The 21,119-nt window shown below is 42.6% G+C and overlaps 1 protein-coding gene across 6 annotated transcripts in view; it reads right to left on the bottom strand.

Moving 5' to 3' along the window:
* mapk10 (mitogen-activated protein kinase 10) overlaps positions 1-21,119 on the bottom strand; it is a 260,364-nt gene that overhangs the window by 69,264 nt on the left and 169,981 nt on the right. For 4 of the 6 annotated variants that reach the window (XM_068014895.1, XM_068014977.1, XM_068014988.1 and 1 more), the window contains 2 exons: positions 17,258-17,396; positions 15,089-15,254 (listed from right to left, as the gene is read on the bottom strand). In XM_068014895.1, the coding sequence (XP_067870996.1) occupies positions 15,089-15,254; positions 17,258-17,396 (305 nt within the window). Of the gene's footprint in view, positions 1-7,638; positions 7,711-15,088; positions 15,255-17,257; positions 17,397-21,119 lie in introns of all 6 variants that reach the window. The other 2 variants (XM_068015005.1, XM_068014958.1) reach the window with 1 other exon arrangement.

Here is a 21,119-nt window from a genome sequence, read left to right as displayed (position 1 = left end):
TGGGTTAGCAAGTTTGCCAATGACACAAAGGTTGCTGGAGTTGTGGATAGTGTGGAAGGCTGTTGTAGGTTGCAACGGGACATTGACAGGATGCAGAGCTGGGCTGAGAAGTGGCAGATGGAGTTCAACCTGGAAAAGTGTGAAGTGATTCATTTTGGAAGGTCAAATTTGAATGCAAAATACAGGCTTAAAGACAGGATTCTTGGTAGTGTGGAGGAACAGAGGGATCTTGGGGTCCATGTACCATAGATCGCTCAAAGTTGCCACCCAAGTTGATAGGGTTGTTAAGAAGGCGTATGGTCTGTTGGCTTTCATTAACAGGGGGATTGAGTTTAAGAGCCGCGAGGTTATGCTGCAGCTCTATAAGGCCCTGGTTCGACCACACTTGGAATATTGTGTTCAGTTCTGGTCGCCTCATTATAGGAAGGATGTGGAAGCTTTAGAGAGGGTGCAGAGGAGATTTACCAGGATGCTGCCTGGACTGGAGGGCATGTCTTACTAAGAAAGATTGAGGGAGCTAGGGCTTTTCTCATTGGAGCGAAGAAGGATGAGAGGTGACTTGATAGAGGAGTACAAGATGCTGAGAGGCATAGATAGAGTGGATAGCCAGAGACTTTTTCCCAGGGTGGAAAGGGCTATCACCAGGAGGCATAATTTTAAGGTGATTGGAGGAAGGTTTCGGGGAGATGTCAGAGGTAGGTTCTTTACACAGAGAGTGGTGTGTGCGTGGAATGCACTGCCAGCGGTGGTAGTAGAAGCAGATACATTAGGGACATTTAAGCGACTCTTGGATAGGTACATGGATGATAGTAGAATGAAGGGTAGGTAGTTAGTTTGATCTTAGAGTAGGTTAAAGGTTCGGCACAACATCGTGGGCCGAAGGGCCTGTACTGTGCAGTACTGTTCTATGTTCTATGTTTAATGGGGAAAATGCTACAGTCTATTATAAAGGATGTAATAGTAGAACACCTGGAAAGCATAAATGGGATTGAACAAAGTCAGAATGGGTTTATGAAAGGGAGATCATGCTTAACAAATCTACTGGAGTTTTTAGAGGATGTAACTAGTAGAATACATAAGGAAGAATCAGTGGATGTGGTGTATTTGGATTTTCAGAAGGCTTTTGATAAGGTCCCATATAAGAGGTTAGTGTGCAAAATTAAAGTACATGGGATTGGGGGTAATATACTGTCATGGATTGAGAATTGATTGATAGACAGGAAACAGAGAGTAGGAATAAACGGGTCTTTTTCCAGGTGGCAGGCAGTGACTAGTGGGGTACTGCAGGGATCAATGCTTGGGCCCCAGCTATTCACAATATATATTAATGACTTGGATGAGGGAACTAAATGTAACATTTCCAAGTTTGCAGATGACACAAAGCTGTGGGGGGGGGGGGGGGGGGGGGGTGGAATCTGAGCTGAGAGGAGGGTGCAAAGAAGCTCCAATGTGATTTGGACAAGTTGGGTGAGTGGGCAAATGCATGGCAGATGCAGTACAACGTGGATAAATGTGAGGTTATCCACTTTGGTTGTAAAAACAGAAAGGCAGATTATCTGAATGGTGATAAAGTGGGAAAGGGGGAGTTGCAACGAGAGCAAGCATTCAGGTGTAGCAAGCAGTGAGGAAGGAGAATGGTATGTTGGCCTTCATTGCAGGAGGATTTGAGTACAGGAGCCAGGATGTCTTACTGTACTTATACAGGGCCTTGGTGAGATCACATCTGGAGTATTGTGTGCAGTTTTGCTTTCCTTATCTGAGGAAGGATGCTCTTGCCATGGAGGGAGTGCACAGAAGATTTACTAGGCTGATTTCTGGGATGGTAGGATTGATGTATGAGGAGAGATTGGGTCAACTAGGCCTATATTCACTACAGTTTAGAAGAACGAGAAGGAATCTCATAGAAACCTATAAAATTCTAACAGGACTAGACAGGCTAGATGAAGGGAGGATGTTCCTGATGGCTGGGCAGTCCAGAACCAGGGGTCACAGTCTCAGGATACAGGGTATGCCATTTAGAACCAAGATGAGGAGAAATGTTTTCACTCAGAGGGTGGGGAACCTGTGGAATTCTCTACCGCAGAAGGCAGTGGAGGCCAAATCATTAAATATATTCAAGAAGGAGATAGATATATTTCTTAATGCCAAAGGGATCAAGAGATAGGGGGAGAAAGTGGGAACAGGGTACTGAATTAGACAATCAGTCATGATCTTTTTTGAATGGCGGAGCAGGCCCGAAGGGCAGAATGGCCTACTCCTGCTCCTATTTTCTATGTTTCTATGTTTTTAAACATTCCATTTATTATTTGTGTTACATATTGACTTCATAATTTCCATGGGCAGCGTTTTTTCATTGCACTTCTATTCTTCTTGTATTTAAAGCTCCTTCTTGTGACAAATCTGAGCAAATTGCAGGATTGCCAGGATCTAGTACAGTATGTGAACACATCTCATGTGGATAAACTACAAGATCTCAGAAAGAAAGGTGGCTAAATTGTACAGCCCCTGAAAACGGGCACAGGGATCGTATTGCACAATTAACCCGCAAGTGTTGATTGCATTGCATGCAGCATGTCAACTTCATGCTGCCTGCTCATTTGAACGAGCTCTGCATCCAGCCAGCATTAACTGTGATGTTCATTGGCTGGACAAATCAGCAGGGGCCAATATTATGAGTGGCTGGCACCACTTAAAGCTAGCCTGCACTTTTTAAAGGGGAGGTGCATTGAAGCTGGAGCAAGTGCTCGAAATCATTCTGGAACTAGTTCTGATGTGGAAAAAGATGTAATAATGGCACAACATGGGGGAAAGCATGCTCCAATCTTTTCCGACACTGCATGGGATGTCTTGGTTGAGGAGGAGAGATGAGCCGTATTCACAGGGTGCCAGGAGGCCCTACAGATAAACTCTCAGAAGGCAGTGCGACCAGATAGCTGTGGTGGTCAATACCAAGATGCAAGCCCCGAGGACCTGGCTTCAGTGCCACAAAAAGCTCACACGAGTGGTCAAGGTCAGTGAATGTATTTTCAAATGCCATATCTCACCAACTTCAACACTAGCCTCAGCCACTGCTCACATCACCCCACCTCCATCACTCACTTACCTATAATCTCTATCAATCAGGACAAAACCCTGACAGTCATAGCTTCACGTCACACTCACACACTTCACACTGCTGCAAACCGCACACCCACATCTTACAGCTTGCACAAACTGCCAATTATTCAACCATAACAGCCACATCAGCCAAACAGATTCCACCACATGTACTAACACACTTCCCTCTCTCTTGCAGAATAAGGGGACTCACTATCAGGGGAGCAGGAGCTAACTGGAGGCTGACAGGTGCACCTGCATGTCTTAACCCTCATGGAGGAGATGGTGGTGGTCATTATTGGAATGACCATTGCTGAGGCCGTGGCCAGTGTCGGGGCTGAAACCGTTAAGGATGATGGTATCCACATACTTAATCCTCCTTCTTACATCCCGTTTCCACTTCATCCCACACTCTCTTCTGATGTACAAGCTGCAGATGGTGTAAGCATACACCCTCTTACTTGCTGACCACCACCCCCCCCCCCCCCCCCCCCCCACCAACCTTACCCTTGTGCTATTTTCCTTTCAGATACCAAAGAGGTTCAGCCTAGCTACACAATGGAGGAACACTAAGAAGAGAGGGAAGATGAAAACACAGTACTGACACTTAATTTCACACATGTGGCCATCAGCTTATATACTGACACTGTGCATATCGTAGAGGATAGACTAGAGGCAGAATCTGCATGTGATGAAACACTGCGCATGAGTGGACTGTAGCCAGAGTGGGCAGCAAGACTAGCGCAGGTGTCAGCTCACTGGAGAATGATGTCGCACATGGGTTCCACTGCAGGGGACTTAGATGAGGATTTTGATGGGGCAGCATACAGTGGAACACTGCAAGGTATGCACATAGAAATGTTTGGTGAATTGGCAAGCCTGCCAGAAAGCCTGCAGTCAATGTCAAGGAACAAATAGGCACAAGGCCTTGCACAGAACTTGGAGCCCATCCTTTCCAACATGGAACTGGTGGGCAATTCCATTCACACACTTCTGGACCAAACAATGATGCAGCGGCCACCCAATATCAGAGCGCTGCAGTGGAAGCTCAGACTGCTGTCATGCAAGGTCAGATTGCTGTCATCATGGCTGTGAATTACAATGTGCAAGACAGAACCTCTGCAATTCTAGTAATCTGTTGGAGTACATTGTATCCTTGCAAGGTGTCACAGCAGTCCAGCAAGAATACAATGTACTCCAACAGCTTGCTAGAATTGCAGAGGTTCTGTCTTGCAGGAATGGCAGTGACTCCATGGAACATAGACCTGCTGTCATCTCTTTTGAATATAGCATTCATCCTCCTACCCTGCCAGCGCCTTTGCTGTTGCCCGTCAGTCAGCACAGACTGCTACAGTCCATGCCAAGATGGTGCAGTCCAAAGCCAGGCCTTCTAGGTCCAGAGCTGCTCAAGATTGCCCTCCAAGGCCACCTGCAGCCTCCTCTACTGAAAGTCAGCAGCCTTCCACCAGCCACGCTGCAGCCATTGGGGTAGCACTGCACAGGACACTGGGACAAGCAAATGCACATACAAGTCAGGCAATAAGGGACTGCACAAGGGTGATCAGTTGACATTTGCATGCAATATAGCATAGTTTCATATATAAATTTGCTTTGGAATGTTTTTTTTTGTGGTGGCTTTTAATTTTGCATTATGGATAAGTGGATGCTGTGATGGTCAGTGACAGAGGGAAGGTAAGGTGTGGGACAGTTGGTGAGTGGGGATTTTGGGTTGTGTTTACTGGTATCGCAGTTCGATGAGTTCTTCACAGACAGAAAAGGAGCCGTCTAGGTTTCCTCATCCTTCTCCTCCTCTCGTCATATTACTGGTGGCAAGGGCTGCCCCTTATGTTGATGAGGTTGCACCACCATGAATCTTGTCACCCGATCAGCCGAGTACTGCAGGGCTCCTCTCGAGTGGTCCAGGCAGCGGGAGCACTGTTTCAGCACACCAATAGCCTTGTCTATCACATTTTGTGTGCCAGCATGGTTTTTGTTGCATGCATGCTATGCACATGTGCCTGGGTTTGCACCCGAGTCATCAGCCATGTCATCAGCAGATAGCTCTTGCCACAATGGCTCAAATGCAGCCGGAACAGTGGAGTGCCAAAGAATGAAGGCATCATGACTGCTGCCAGAATACCAGGCACTGACCTACATGCTTTGTGCCAATAGTCACACACCAGCTGGATGTTGTAGGAGTGGAATCTCTTTAAGTTCTGGTATGGGGCAAAATTGACATGCAACACTCACAAAGCAATGTGCATTCAGTCAATGGCACCTAGCACCAGGGGAAGCCTGCCATCCACTCACTCCACCTGTTTGTCTCTGGCAAGAGAGAATGAAATGTTATTAGCTCTCTTTGAATAGAGTGGACAGCAAACTGGGAGATGCTGCAAATATTGCCTGCTCCAGCCAGGTCACCTGCACAGCCACTGCCAATGCTGTTGTGGCTGCAGCAGGTGGCAGTTTTTTAGTGAGGACTTTCTTACTCACGTCCTTACTGAAATACAGATGTCTCACACATTGTTCCTCACAGGTAGAAGAATTGCTCTCTTATTATCCTGGTCAGATATGGTTTCCTGCTAAAAGCCCTTCTCCCCACCATGACCACCTTCCTCCCCACCATGACCACCCTCCTCCCTCTTCCAGCAGCTTGTTCTGCTCTGCATAGCCTCTGTTCATTCCCCAAGTCACATTGTATTCCAAGGGGAATGCCTATGACTGTACCCATATCTGGGAGCAACTGCTTTGTGCAGAAGCCTTGAAGTCAACAAAAAGCCCTTCAGCATCTGCCATGTCACACCCTGCAGCCTTTTGCAACTTGAAACAATTATAGAAAGCACCAAACATACAAACATACATGCAAACATACAAATTAGGAGCAGGAGTAGGCCACTCGGCCCCTAAAACCTGCTCTGTCATTCAATAAGATTATGGCTGATTGGATTGTAACCTCAACTCCACATTCCTGCCTACCCCTGATAACCTTTCACCCCCTTGCTTATCAAGAATCTATCTACCTCTGCCTTAAAAATATTTAAAGACTCTGCTTCCACTGCCATTTGAGGAAGAGAGTTACAAAGACTCATGGCCCGCTGAGAGAAAATATTTCTCCTCATCTTTGTCTTAAATGGGCAACCTCTTATTTTTAAATAGTGACCCCTAGTTCTAGATTCTTCATCAAGGGGAAACATCCTTTCCACAGCCACCCTGTCAAGACCCACCAGGATCTTATATGTTTCAATTAAGTCACCTCTTACTCTTCTAAACTCCAGCAGATACAATCCTAGCCTGTCCAACCTTTCCTCATAAGACAACCTGCCCATTCCAGTTTTTAGTCTATTAAACCTTCTCCGAACTGCTTCCAACACATTTGTATCTTTGCTTAAATAAGGAGACCAATACTGTACACAGTACTCCAGCTGTGGTCTCACCAATGTCCTGCAACTGAAGCAAAACCTCCCTACTTTTGTATTCAATTCCCCTCATAATAAATGATGCTATTCTATTAGCTATACCTGCATATTAAACTCATGCAATTCATGAACTTGGACACACAGATCCTTCTGCATCTCAGAGCTCTGCAATTGCTCACCATTTAGATAACATGCTGCGTTTGAATTCTTCCTGCCAAAATGGACAATTTCACATTTTTCCACATTATACTCCATTTGCCAGATCTTTGTCCACTCACTTAACCTTTCTACATCCTGGCTTGCGAAACTTTGATGTAAAAGGACAGGAGGATGGCACCAGGAACACACGAAAAGACCACCCCGGCGGCAGGTGCCATGCGTCCTACACAAAATCCAGCCCATAGCGCCCAAATAATGGGCTCTAAAGAGCCCAATTTCCCATTCAAAGTATGTTAGAAGCATGGTTTTCTGAAAGTTTAACTTGTAACTTTAAAAACATCTTCAGTTTCTTTATGGGGTATCCCAGCTTTAAAAATAGCTTCAGAGGAAAGCAATACGATTGAATTAAACTGCCATTCAAAAAAAAAATTTTGCGACAAATTCTACAAAAGCATTGCAACTAAAATGATGTGGAAGAGAAGAAATTATATGGAGTGTCCTAGCTGGGAGGATTGTGTGGTCAGGAATAATGCACAATATAAATATAATGCAGCTTAATGAAAGACAAAGAATGAATGTGAAGAACTATCAATATCTTGGGAAGATTCTAAGATTTGCCTCCTCTCAAAGTGATTCTATCAGGACACTGAATAGTAGCTTAAAGGTTAAAGGACAGCACTTGGTCACATTTTTAGAAGGTAGAATAATTAATCAACACTTATTCAAATGTATGTTAAAAACAAGCATGTAATATATCTTGCCACATTTCTGCATCAAATACTAAATGTTTTCATGAAATAAACATTTCTAATGTCAAATTGTCACATGAAAAATGCACTACAAGATGTCTGTGCAATTAAAAAAATACACGGTCGCTTACAGTTTATTCTTTACTCATCTGAACTTAAGGAGTTAAAGATATGCATCAAAAAGCACTGATTAGCTGCTGCAAGCAGCGCAAGGATACAGTCCCTTCCTGGAAAGAGGATTTTGTGGCGGACCATTTCTCCCATAATGCACCCAACAGACCAAATATCCACTATGAGTTCAGAGAATGGGTGATAACACAAAGAAATTATAATCAACATCATAAACATCATATAAAAGAGGAAAACAGTTAGGGATGAGAAAATAAGTAACAATTATTTGAAGGCCCCAGGTGATATGTACCCAATATCCTGAAAGTTAAACAAACTCAAAAGAGTGTTAATGAAGACAATGCACCAATACTAGATGCTATTTGCTGCACCTTGATTTAAAACAAATAAAAACAAGCTTAGATTAAAGATTTAAAATCACTAGCTGGCCATTCTTAGCTAAGTGCCAACAAGGTCTATGGTGAAATTATAGTCTAAATTCTGTGCAATATAATAATAATTGTCGATATTTATTACAACATGCAGCCAAGATACTAAATGAATTAATAAGATATAATCCTAGGTCACACTTCTCTAGAACATAAAGCAATGTGTTGGGAATAGAAAATAGAGTTTGGCAGCACCTTTGGTGGCTTATTAGCAGAGAATGCCTTTTTTCATTGTAATGTAAATACAACTCATAACTTAAATAATAGGTTTCACTCAGACAACAGGATGTAAAGAAATCAGCTAATTATCATCTCTTTCCTCTTTACCACACCAGTATATCTGTCAAATATTATTTCTATTAATTATTAATTATTCATCAATATTTTATATGTATTTCCTTTCATCGTTAAATTTTCAGTTGAGTCTAGATGCTGGCATAATCATGAATAATTCATATTTTAAAAACAAATTCCAAAAAATAGTTCTGTATCCCAGCAAGACTATGTAAATATTTGTATCTATAGATCGCCACCAAGGGTCTAGCTATTCCAGACTTACTTGTCAATATGCCAATCTTGAAATTAATTTTCAATAAGGTGAACAATACTTGATAATCCAGTGACAAATAACAATTAAAATTAGGAGAATTGTCTCTGTGCAGAAATACTACATTATTCTATGCTCTTTTAAGGTTGCCATCATCTAAAATACAAGATTGTCAAATACTATACAAATGACAACGCAAAATTGTCAAGAAACTTTTCCTTCCCACAAGAAGTAAGAATGAAAACAAAATAGACCAGGATATCACTTCTCCCTGTGAATTTTGAATTTTACATTTTGAGTTCACTTTAAATAATACAAAACATGCAGAGGATAAAGAAAACAATTAGCCTTGTAATTAAAGGTAGAGTATGCTACTGCAGAGATTTTGTAGTGATATTCTTAGACCTGTTGATGAAGACTTGGAAGTGATTTCAGTTCTTATTATTCTTTCCTATAACTCAGGATTATTCACATTTTTACTCACAATGGAAAACTGTTCAATGCTGAATATAAATCAGTTGCACATGTTTAAGAATATATCACTTTAATAGTTAAACTGTTACTATCTAGGTAACTCAGTAGTGCAGTGTATTGTTCTACCAAACTGCTGCGTCATGCAGTAGCAGGATGTGCACTTGTGCACACAATGGAGTACATTTTAATTTGGCCCATCTGGAGTAAACAGAGGGGTAGTGGCCCCAAAATGGCTGACAACCCTGTTTATGTGGCTACTGTCCACAAAGGCATTCCTCTAGGCAGCCAGAACGCTCACCTGTTTCGGGGGTAGGCCCTTTTAACATACAAATTGTGTCCTTATGACCTGTACAGGGGTCTGATTTAAATATGACAGGTAACTGGGTGGAACCTGGACTGTGCATGTGCCACCCAGTTTTACCAGGAGGCACAGCAGAGGAGGCACCAAAAAGGTACGTTGAAAATTATTTTTGTGGGATCCATTTGAGCAATAGTGCTCCATCAAGCTCCACAAGAATGGGGTGGGCTGTTGCTGCTCTGGAGTCCCCACTTCACAACAGCCGCCCCAAATGAAACAATCCTTTTGGCCAAGTGATTTAAATCAGGAGACATCATTACAGGTTAACAGTACACTTAAATATTTTTTTTTTCAAATACTGAGATCCAAATTAATTCATTAAATAGAACAGAGATGGCTGGGCAGGTGATGTGTTGCAGCTGTAGTATATGGGAACTGGTGGACGCTGGTGTGATCCACGGTGGCCACATCTGCAACAAGTACTGTGTGCTTGAGTACCTTCAGCTCAGAGTTGATGAGCTGGAGTCCGAGCTGCGGACACTGCGACACATCAGGGAGGGGGACAGTTACCTGGACACTGTGTTTCAGGAGACAGTCACACCCCTTAGAATAATTACATCAAATTTGGAACTTGGTCAGGGACAGGAGGGTGTGACTGCGAGTGAGGCAGGTATGGGGATCCAGAATTTAGCTTTAGAGGAGCCTCAGGCAGTGCCCTTATCCAATAGGTATGAGGTTATTGCTCCCAGTGTGGAACGAGGGCACAGACTGCAGGGAGGATGAGCAAATTGATCACAGCGCCGTGGTTCAGACTGCCATTCAAGTCGGGGGAGAAAAGAGAAATGTAGTTGTAATAGGGGATAACATAGTGAGGGGAATACATACTGTTCTCTGCAGCAAAGATAGAGAGTCCTGAAGGCTGTGTTGCCTACCTGGTGCCAAGGTTAAGGACATCTCTTCTAGGCTAGAGAGGAACTTGGAGTGGGGGGGAAAGAATCCAGTTGTCATGGTCCACGTAGGTACCAATGACATAGGGAGGACTAGGAAAGAGGTTCTGCTGAGGGACTATGAGCAGCTCGGGGCTAAAATAAAAAGCAGAACTACAAAGGTAATAATCTCTGGATTACTACCTGAGCCACGTGCAAATTGGCATAGGGTAAATAAGATTAGAGAGGTAAATGCGTGGCTCAAAGATTGGTGTGGGAGAAATGGGTTCCGTTTCATGAGACACTGGCACCAGTACTGGGGAAAGAGAGAACTGTTCCGTTGGAATGGGCTTCACATGAACCATGCTGGGACCACTGTCCTGACGAATTGTATAACTAGGGCTGTAGATAAGGCTTTAAACTAAATAGTGGGGGGGAGGGTTCAAATGAAGGGAAGTTTAAAATGTCAAAAAGTAACGACAGAGCAGAGGTGTAGGGTAGTGAAGGAACATACATTAATCAGAGTGTGACAGGAAGACACAGAGAATACAAGCACAAGAGTACAGCAGAAATTAGAACCAGAGTAGGTAAAAATGGTAAAAAGTCAAAGCTTAAGGCTCTTTATCTGAATGCACGTAGCATTTGTGTACAAAATAGATGAGTTGATGGCACAGATAGAAATAAATGAATATGATTTGATGGCTATCACTGAGACATGGTTGCAGGATGACCAGGACTGGAAACTCAATGTTCAAGGATATTCAACGTTCCAGAAGAATAGGCAGAAAGGAAAAGGAGGTGGGGTAGCTTTGTTATTAAAGGAAGGGATTAGTACAGTTGTGAGTAATGATATAGGTGTAATAGATCGTGATGTAGAATCAGTTTGGGTGGAAATAAGGAATAGCAAGGGAAAGAAATCACGGGTGGGAGTGACCTATCGGCCCCCGAGGAGTTGCCTCTCTGTAGGACAAAATATTAATCAGCAAATAATGGAGGCATGTAAGAAGGGCACTGCAATTATCATGGGTGATTTTAATTTGCATATAAACCGGACAAATCAAATTGGCAAGGGTAGCATGGAGGACGAATTTGTAGAATGCATCAGGGATTGTTTCTTAGAACAATACTTTGCAGAACCTTGGCCATTATAAAAAAAAAATTGCCACTAGTATAGGTAGATGGTAGGGAAATATAAGGATAGGTGGGGATGTGGTAGGAATATGGGATTAGTGTAGGATTAGTATAAGTGGGTGGTTGATGGTCGGCACAGACTCGGTGGGCCGAAGGGCCTGTTTCAGTGCTGTCTCTCTAAATAAAAACCTACCCGGGAACAGGCTATTTTAGATTTGGTAACGTGTAATGAGATAGGATTAATAAGAGATCTCGTAGTTAAGGATCCTCTAGGGGGAAGCGATCATAACATGGTAGAATTTCAAATTCAGTTTGAGGGTGAGCAACTCGGGTCTCAAACCAGTGTCTTCAACTTAAACAAGGGCAAATACAGAGGTATGAAGAAAGAGTTGTCTAAAGCGGGCTGGGAAGATAGACTAATGGGAAAGTCAGTAGATGAGCAGTGGCAGACTTTTAAGCAGATATTTCATAACACTCAGCAAACATTTATTCCAGTCAGAGGGAGGGACTCTATGAGAACAATGAACCACCAGTGGATAACAAAGAAAGTTAAGGAGAGTATCAAATCAAAAACAAAGGCATACAAAGTGGTGAAAGCTAGTGGTAGGGCAGAGGATTAGGAACTTTTTAGAAACCAACAGCTGAGGACTAAAAAACTAATAAAGAGGGAGAAAGTTGATTATGAGTAAATTGGCAAGAAATATAAAAACAAACAGTAAGAGCTTCTATGGATATGTAAAAAGGGAGAGTAGCTAAAGTAAGTATGAGACCCTTGGAGGATGAGACTGGGAAATTAATAACAAGGAACAGGAAAATGGCAGATAATTTAAACCAATATTTTGCATCGGTCTTCACGGTGGAGGACACTATAAACATCCCAACAATAATAGATGAACAAGGTGTAAATGGGAGGGAGGAACTTGTAACAATCTCTATCACGAGGGAAAAGGGGCAAGCCAAACAGATAGGACTAAAGGCAGACAAGTCGCCAGGACCTGATGACCTGCATCCAAGGGTTTTAAAAGAAGTGGCTGCAGAGATAGTGGAGGCATTGGTCATAATATACCAAAACTCACTGGATTCCGGGAGGATACCAGCAGATTGGAAAACCGCTAATGTGACACCCCTATTCAAGAAAGGAGGGAGACAGAAAGCAAGAAACTACAGACCAGTTAGCTTAACATTTGTCATTGGGAAAATGCTAGAGTCCATTATTAAGGAAGAAATAGCAGGACATTTAGAAAAACATAATGCAATCAAACAGAGTAAACATGGTTTTATGAAAGGGAAATCATGATTGACAAATTTGTTAGAGTTCTTTGAAGATATAACAAGCAGAGTGGATAAAAGGGAACCAGTAGACGTAATGTATTTGGATTTTCAGAAGGTGTTCGATAAGATGCCACATAAAAGGTTTTGCACAAAATAAGAGCTCAGGGTATTGGTGGTAATATGTTGGCATGGATTGAGGATTGACTAACACACAGAAGGCAGAGAGTCGGGATCAATGGGTCTTTTTCAGGTTGGAAAGCCGTAACTAGTGGGATGCCACAAGGATCAGTCCTAGAGCCTCAACTATTTACTATCTATATTAATGACTGGGAGGAAGGGACAGAGTGTAGTGTATCCAAATTTGCTGACGATACAAAAATAGGTGGGAAGGCATGTTGTGATGAGGCCACAAAGAATCTGCAAAGGGATATAGATAGGTTAAGTGAGTTGGCAAAAACTTGGCAGATGGCGTTCATTGTGGGAAAGTGTGAGGTCATTCACTTCGGTAGGAAGAATAAAAAGGCAGATTATTATTTAGATGGAAAAAGACCTCAAAATACTGCAGTACAGAGGGATCTGGGTGTTCTTGTACATGAAACACAAAAAATTAGCATGCAGGTGCAGCATGTAGTTGGGAAGGCAAATGGAATTTTGGCCTTTATTGCTAGGGGGTTAGAATTTAAAAATAGGGAAGTCTTATTACAACTGTACAGGGTGTTGGTGAGGTCACACCTGGAGTACTGTGTACAGTTTCGGTCCCTGTATTTAAGGAAGGATATACTAGCATTGGAAGCAGTTCAGAAAAGGTTCAATCGGCTGATTCCTGGGATGAAGGGGTTGTCTTATCAAGAACGGCTAAACAGGTTAGGCCTTTATTCGTTGGAGTTTAGAAGAATGAAAGGTGATCTTATTGAAACATATAAGATTTTAAGGGGGTTTGACAGGGTAGATGTTGAGAATATGTTTCCACTGATGGGGGAATCTCAAACTAGGGGATATAGTTACAGAATAAGGGGTCACACATTTAAAGCTGAGATGCGGAGGAATTTCTTCTCTCAGAGGATGAAGAATCTCTGGAATTCTCTGCCTCAGAGAGTTGTGGAGGCTAGGTCACTAAAAGTATTTAAAGAGGAGGTAGATAGATTTTTGAAATCTCGGGGAGTCGAGGGTTATGCAGAGCAGGCCCGAAAGAGGAGTTGAGACCTGGGGCAGATCAGCCATGATCTTATTGAATGGCGGGGTAGGCTTGAAGGGCTGAATGGCCTACTCCTGCTCCTATTTCTTATGTTCTTATGTTCAGCCCCCTACCCCCTCCACCCACCCCCCCACCCATCCCAGGTAGGCCTCTGGCCCTTTGATATTAAGCCAGTCTGGACCTAGAGAGCTGCAGTGAGCACTGGTTATTGCCCACAGTTTGCCAGCAGCCTGGTATTGAGACTGTACCCTCAAAAGCCTCCCATGGGCAGCAGCGGGCAGCTGGCTGGCGCATTCTACTGGTCAGTCTGGTAGTTAAAATGTACCCTAATAACGTTTCAGGGGCATTGGGGGGAGTGGTGGGAAGTGCTAAATGGAGGCAAAGTACTAATCACAGGGAAGGAGGAAATTAATTGGGAGTAAATCCACTTGCCTGTATCTCAATATTACAGAGTAAACTGGCTTAGGTTTTCAGGCAGATCTTCTGCCTCCTCTGTTGGCATTGGCAAGTTAAAGCCGGAGGAAAATGAATAACAGGTGGGAAGAAAACCACATTTATACCTATCCATAGATTGTATAATGAATCCGTCTATATTTCTTTGCAAGCCCTGTCCCTGATTCTTTTCCCCTGGAATTCATTTTTGCATTTTGTTCTCCAGATGTGAGCATCACTAGAAAAACTGTATTTATTGACCATCCCTAGTTACCCTAAGAAAGTGGTGGCCTTCTACCTGAACCACTGCCATCTTTATGGTGATGGTGCCACTCATAAGCACGCAGCAACCTTCAACTAAAGCGGCAATATGGCAGGGTTCTGGACTGCAGCTGTCATCAATATCTACTCTTCAGCTAGGTAATTTCGTCCATCCCTCATTATTCTGCAACACTTCCCAGTCACCTGACTGAGAGTTGGCAAGTACATCTAAGTAGCCCAAGAGTTCATATGGCAACCAACCAGAGAAACTATTTGGGATAACCAGTCTTTTAAATCTTCTGATTAATTGCCACATGAATTCTTAGATGCGTTTGCCAGCTCTCAGTCAGATGACTGGGTGGTGTTGCAGATCATTAACTTGAATTACTGATCTGCCTTTAGATAAAACAATTACTTCATGTCCTATCACTAGGTAAGTAGCTCTTTTTAATGCATTAAAGTCTTAAAATCATTTTTTTAAGTTAACAGGATGATTCAAAATATGCATGACATAATGATGTATTCTGCATATTACACAGTTAAACAACAATGTGATTGTCCAGTAAGCATCTCACCATTTTCTTTGTACCCCATCCCCAGAATTACTTCTGGTGCTCTATAATAACGGGTTACTACATAGGGAGTCATCATGAAGCTTGTTCCAGCAGTCCTTGCCAGTCCAAAGTCAAGGATTTTCAGTGTGCAGTCTGATTTTACCACAATGTTGCTTGGTTTTAGATCCTGTGAATATAAAAGAAAGGGTTAATAGAGCCCAGATAGCAAGTTAAGTTTGGATACTACACACCCACAGCCAGAGATACGGAAATGCTGAATGTATGAGGGATCAAGGTCAGGCCCCCTTGATTGGAATGCGGTAAACACGTAAATTGGCCAGTGAGGTGTAGTTTAGTGATTTTGATGGTTTTTGATCCACAGTAAGGGTATAAAAACGGGTATGCATGCGTGTTTTTGCTATTGCCTGGCCTCTGCGTACGTCCAAGCTTGCTATGTAGGTTCTGTTCTCAGGAGAAATAAAAAACCTTTGCTTGAAAAGGAAAGAATTATATATGTGACTATTTCAACATGGTCGACCCAGCAACCAAGGGGGTTATCAATAGACATCAGGGTTCGTTCAGAATTTACATATTAAGGGGCTAATTTATGACCCCATTTATGAACGAAACATGATGGCAGCTCAGGGAAAATATCAGTGCATTACTTACTGTCCTATTCCTGTTGTCAATTTGTGCACCACATTTCCATTTGGTCCTAGAAATGGGTGACCAGATCACCCGCCTGTTTTAGTTGGGTGTGTCATTAAGGTATGCAAATCAGTGTCCTATGACAAAAATAGGATTGTATGCTCCACCCACTGATATTTGACAAAAAGCGACCTAACCAGCAGACTTAAAGGGGTTGCTACAGGTCATTCTAAAAATGGTGAGTAAAAGTTTTTAAATGTTTTCATGGCTCCATATTAAACCTTCTCATTTGCTGCTGGCCCTTCCACATCCTGGGTAGGATTTGTGTGTTGCGTTGGAACCCTGATGTTGGTGTCAAATGCAGGTCCTGACCCTGTCACCTGACATGGATTTTGGCAATTAGAGGGCAGATGAAGCCCTTGCTGTCCAATTAAGGATGACGAGCAGGTTTTTGCAGCTGGAAGGCCAATAGGAGGCCCTCCAGCATGGAAGGAACTGCAGCCTGCCATTGCAGGTAAAGAAGAGAAAGGCCACCTCCATCTTGAGGAATCCTGTCAGCAACTTAAAAAAATTTTGAATAATTGTGGAGGTGACCTGCATCCACAGCTGTAGCCAGGTAGGGGGGCCTCAAAAACATCGTGGAGCACTGGTCCCTTAGTCTGCCGCCAGGAGGATGCCTCCAGACTGATTCTGTGCTCCCGACACCACAGGGGGCCCACAGACCAAATGGAAAATTTCAGTCAGCCTCTGATTATTGACCTTAATTGACCTTTAAATCATCTCAACAAGCTACCTGCCACTTGCAGGAAACTGGCTTGGGGATGGGATGATGTCGGCAAACCAACACTCTGGTCGACAGCGTGAACGTATGCGCCCACCCGCCTCCTTTCCTGCTCTCATATCAGGGTGAAAATCCTTCCCCTTCACCCAGGGATTGCTTCCCCCTCGCAGCTTTAGGGCTTTACTTTCAGCTTGACTCTGAGGAGGAGCTGCCTGACTTCCAGCTTCCCCCCTCCCCCTATCAACTGACAGTTCGCCGCAATTATTCAAATTAAGCCTGGCAATGAGAATGACTGTGGTCTAACACCGATTCCATTGGGTAGACAGCTGGCTCACAACATTGGCTTCCTGCCTGATGGAATGGGACATGGGAAAATCTGCCTGATTTTGATTAAAAACATCTCGACATCCAGGTGAGATAAAGCCAGATTGAATGTGCAGTCAGTAATTACTTTGAAATTACAGATATAAAATCATGGGTACAGCAGTTTTAAAGAGCATTCTCCAGAACAATCGTCCTTCATTTTACTGAGACCATATAGAATGAAATCTGAAATGTCTAATTGTAGCAATGAAATTGAGTGGAAAATCTAAAAATACAAAGTGTCGTGCATGTTCCTAAAGTAATTTTATTGACCATATACTGTATAAAAATTAATGTCGTGTACAAATGCAGCTGTTAAAGCATAGCAATGCATATTTCCTTTGATGTGACGTTCTACCAAGCTCAAAGCCTGAGGTTGTCTTTTACTGAATACCCACCCTGTGAATAATGCCCGCAGAATGGAGGTGTTTGATGCCACACAGCATCTGGTACAGTAGGTAGGACATCCGCTCATGATCCAGTTCCATTTGGATTACCTGACATAGGTTGGCATCCATCAGTTCCATAACTAAATACCTATTAACAAAAGGGGAAAAAGGAGGCTGCTGGATTGATAATTTCATGGGCAACAATGTTCCATCACCTTAGTCATAGATTAAAAGGGGATTCAACATTTATTTCAATTGTGAAAAAGGCCACAAAAAACCTTTAGATTTTTATCCCCATTTATTGTCATCAGGAGATGTTTTTAACTCTACATCTAACCTGTAGCTGGGAGAACAAAGCGGTGTGGGCCACAGAACTTTCTTCAACTCAGATCAATGGTGCAACATTATCACCTAGCAAGGGAATACAATATAGCTGGTGCAAGAGCATTTTTTCAAGTTTCCCTTTCTGTATCCCTCACTAAGATGGAATGTCACATTCAACCACACCATTCCACTTTACAGCAGGAATGGTTCTAAATGTATGCAACTGAGCAAAATGATGGTCAGCTTTTGCACTCAAAGCTAAAGCAGTTTCTGGGTGCTTGCGCACAGCAATGCAAATGCCCAGAAGTAGCTTCTGACCTGAGTCCAGAGAGAAGCAATGAGAGACTGCCCGGAGGATGTAGTCTCGCACAGCTTCGGTTTAGCAATGAACAGAATGCAACTGGAGAGCATTGTCAAACTGGACTCTAAAAATGCTCAGGGGACTCTTTATAAATCCATCTGTGGTTAATAAAATTGTTGGCAGAGTTCAGGTGCTTCCATTCATGTGTGTGCAGAGCTGTGTCTTGGGCAGAAGAATTGGAGTTCCAGCCATGCAGTATAAATGGGATACTGCCTGGCTGGAAGCCATACTGCAACTGCTGGTCTGAGACTGGTAGCTGCAGTGGAAACACAGTATCAGTGTTATTTTGTTAGTGTTCAACTGAACAATGGTGCAGTCATCAGATAGTGCACACATTTATCATGTGTTTATGAAGACTAATGTGCCATTCCAGACAGTATGTTATTTCTAGACTAGCAATTACTTCTAAACTGCAAAAGGGAATTGTTGTTCGCAATGATATTACAACATAATGAACCATCAGTTGCTAATGGAAACAGTATTAAAAAAAGTTGCCACACAGAAAATTGAATAGATATGAAAAGGCTACTGCCTCCTCTGCTATCCCATAACTCTGTGACTACTGCTCTTCAAATTTATCGGATTAACATTTTGTGGGGCTGCTGTGCATGATCAAATGACTCACTAACAGTTACTGATCAGGTCTAATTGTTTTCTTGTAAGCGATGTTCAGCACAGTGATGCTCATGTTTTTCTGTTATATTTAATCTCTCTACCTAACCTCAGTGTGGTTATTGCAATTCCCAATCAGTAAATGCTTATTGAATTTTTAAATTAAAAACAAAAATATTTTTTGTATGTATTCTCTCTTCAATTAAAACACAAAATCAATATCAGGCCTTGGTGTGCATTCACATGAAAAATAATTTTACAAAAACTAAGGTCAGATATGCACTGGCCTGAAGTTTATGCTGAGTCGTATATGTATGTGTGTTTTTGAAGCATGATTTGCCTGAAATCAGGATACCAGGGAGAAAAATCACAGAATTTTAAGGGCAAGTTATGTTCCTCGCAAATAAAGTTTCAGTAATCTTTTGCGTTAATTTAAAAGACATTGTGCTAGAAATCTGGCTACACTCCCAGATCAAATTAATCACCAATGGGAGTTTTCGCTAATCGCTAAAATTAGTCTTTTTGGGGGGCTCATGGTCACTAATCAGCATGTTTTAAAATCTTCATTTTTTAAAAATTTACTAAGAAACTGACTACTGTACACCAGTACAACTAGAAAATGATTCTGTATAGGTTTTTTAAAGTAATCTTTTCCAGTCTTTCTGAAAATTGCTTTTACCCTAGAACCTGGTAGTTGCCAAAGTATCTGAGACTCTTGTTCTGAAATACAAGAGATAGTATCCACCTCTCTACCTATTAAGTCGCCTATTACTACTGATTTGCTACGAACATACTATTACGGTCAAGTGAGGAGGGGCCAAAGGGCTTCCCTCTTTTCTCTCTCCTTGTTTGACCACAACAGGTTTAATTCTTTCTTAAAGTGAATGTACTGGCCAATTCAGTAGATGTTTGATTACTTACTTGCTATGATCATAATAAGAACCAATCTGAAAGGTTTTCTTGCATTAACAAAGAAAGAGGTAACTTTATTGTACCTAAGCTGAACTAATAAAATAATAAACAACACACCAACTTGCACTCTCACACACACACACTAGAGATGTACACACACAAATAGGTTACAGAGTGGGGAAAGGTAGATTGGTTGAGTTAGAGTCCATAAAGAAGGTATACAGTCTGTGGGGTTTGGTGATTTGTCTGGCTTCTAGCTAAATTTGGTGGTCCTGAGACTTTTAGTTTGAAGAGGTAGATGACTGGTTCAGTGAGTCTCTTTGGAGCTAGCGATGCAGATGATTTCCTCCAATGGGGTTTCTGATTGTAGCCGGAGTATGCAAAGGTGGTCAGTCAACAGCAGGATTTGAAAGCTTTCAAGATGAAATGGAAAGAGAAAAAGAGAGGAACCCCCACTTACGGTCTGCTCATGTCAGAGTCCAGTTGCTTCTCCTCTGCTGCAGAGAAAACACCAGCTTAAAAACCACAGATAGGGAGGGGCTTGTCACATGACAGTCACTCAGTGATTCAAAATATAGCAGTTAGCAGTATTTCTCTGCTTGCTGAGAGAACAGTTCCCCTGGGTCATGGTTCTTGCTGGGATATTAGCAGACATTTCACCTCTCTCTTCACAAGCATTGCAGTGTAGGATACAGTGTTGCAAATTAGATAGCCAACCTAAGCTGAAAGGATGACTTTGCTGGCAGCTTGTCTTTTAAAAATGTCTTAAAAAAAATATAAGTTCAGATCTCCAGTCAGTGGATTAAAGAAAATTGCCATTCAACAAAACACATTGGTGTAACAATATGAACAGACGAATTAGGAGTAGGAGTAGGCCACTCTACCCCTCGAGCCTGTTCCGCCATTCAATAAGATCATGGCTGATCTGATTGTAACTTCGACTCCACAATCCTCCTACCCCCATAACCTTTCACCCTAAGCTAATTTCCGCCTTTGAGCCATTTCATGTTTATTGGCACTAGAACAAATAAAATTACAGCACAGGAACAGGCCCTTCGGCCCTCCAAGCCTGCGCCGATCCAAATCCTCTATCTAAACATGACGCCTATTTTCTAAGGGTCTGTATCTCTTTACTTCCTGCCCATTCATGTATCTGTCTAGATACATCTTAAAAGACGCTATCATGCCTGCGTTTACCACCTCCGCTGGCAATGCGTTCCAGGCACCCACATCCCTCTGCGTAAAGAACTTTCCACGCATATCCCCCCTAAACTTTTGCCCTCTCACTTTGAACTCGTGACCCCTAGTAATTGAATCCCCCACTCTGGGAAAAAGCTTCTTGCAATCCAACCTGTCTATACCTCTCATGATTTTGTACACCTCAATCAGGTCCCCCCTCAACCTCCGTCTTTCTAATGAAAATAATCCTAATCTACTCAACCTCTCTTCATAGCTAGCGCCCTCCATACCAGGCAACATCCTGGTGAACCTCCTCTGCACCCGCCCCAAAGCATCCACATCCTTTTGGTAATGTGGCGACCAGAACTGCACGCAGTATTCCAAATGTGGCCGAACCAAAGTCCTATACAACTGTAACATGACCTGCCAACTCTTGTACTCAATACCCCGTCCGATGAAGGAAAGCATGCCATATGCCTTCTT

This window comes from Heterodontus francisci, chromosome 1 (genome assembly GCF_036365525.1).
Source record: "Heterodontus francisci isolate sHetFra1 chromosome 1, sHetFra1.hap1, whole genome shotgun sequence".
Taxonomy (NCBI): domain Eukaryota; kingdom Metazoa; phylum Chordata; class Chondrichthyes; order Heterodontiformes; family Heterodontidae; genus Heterodontus; species Heterodontus francisci.
This window is presented reverse-complemented; position numbering and strand designations above follow the sequence as displayed.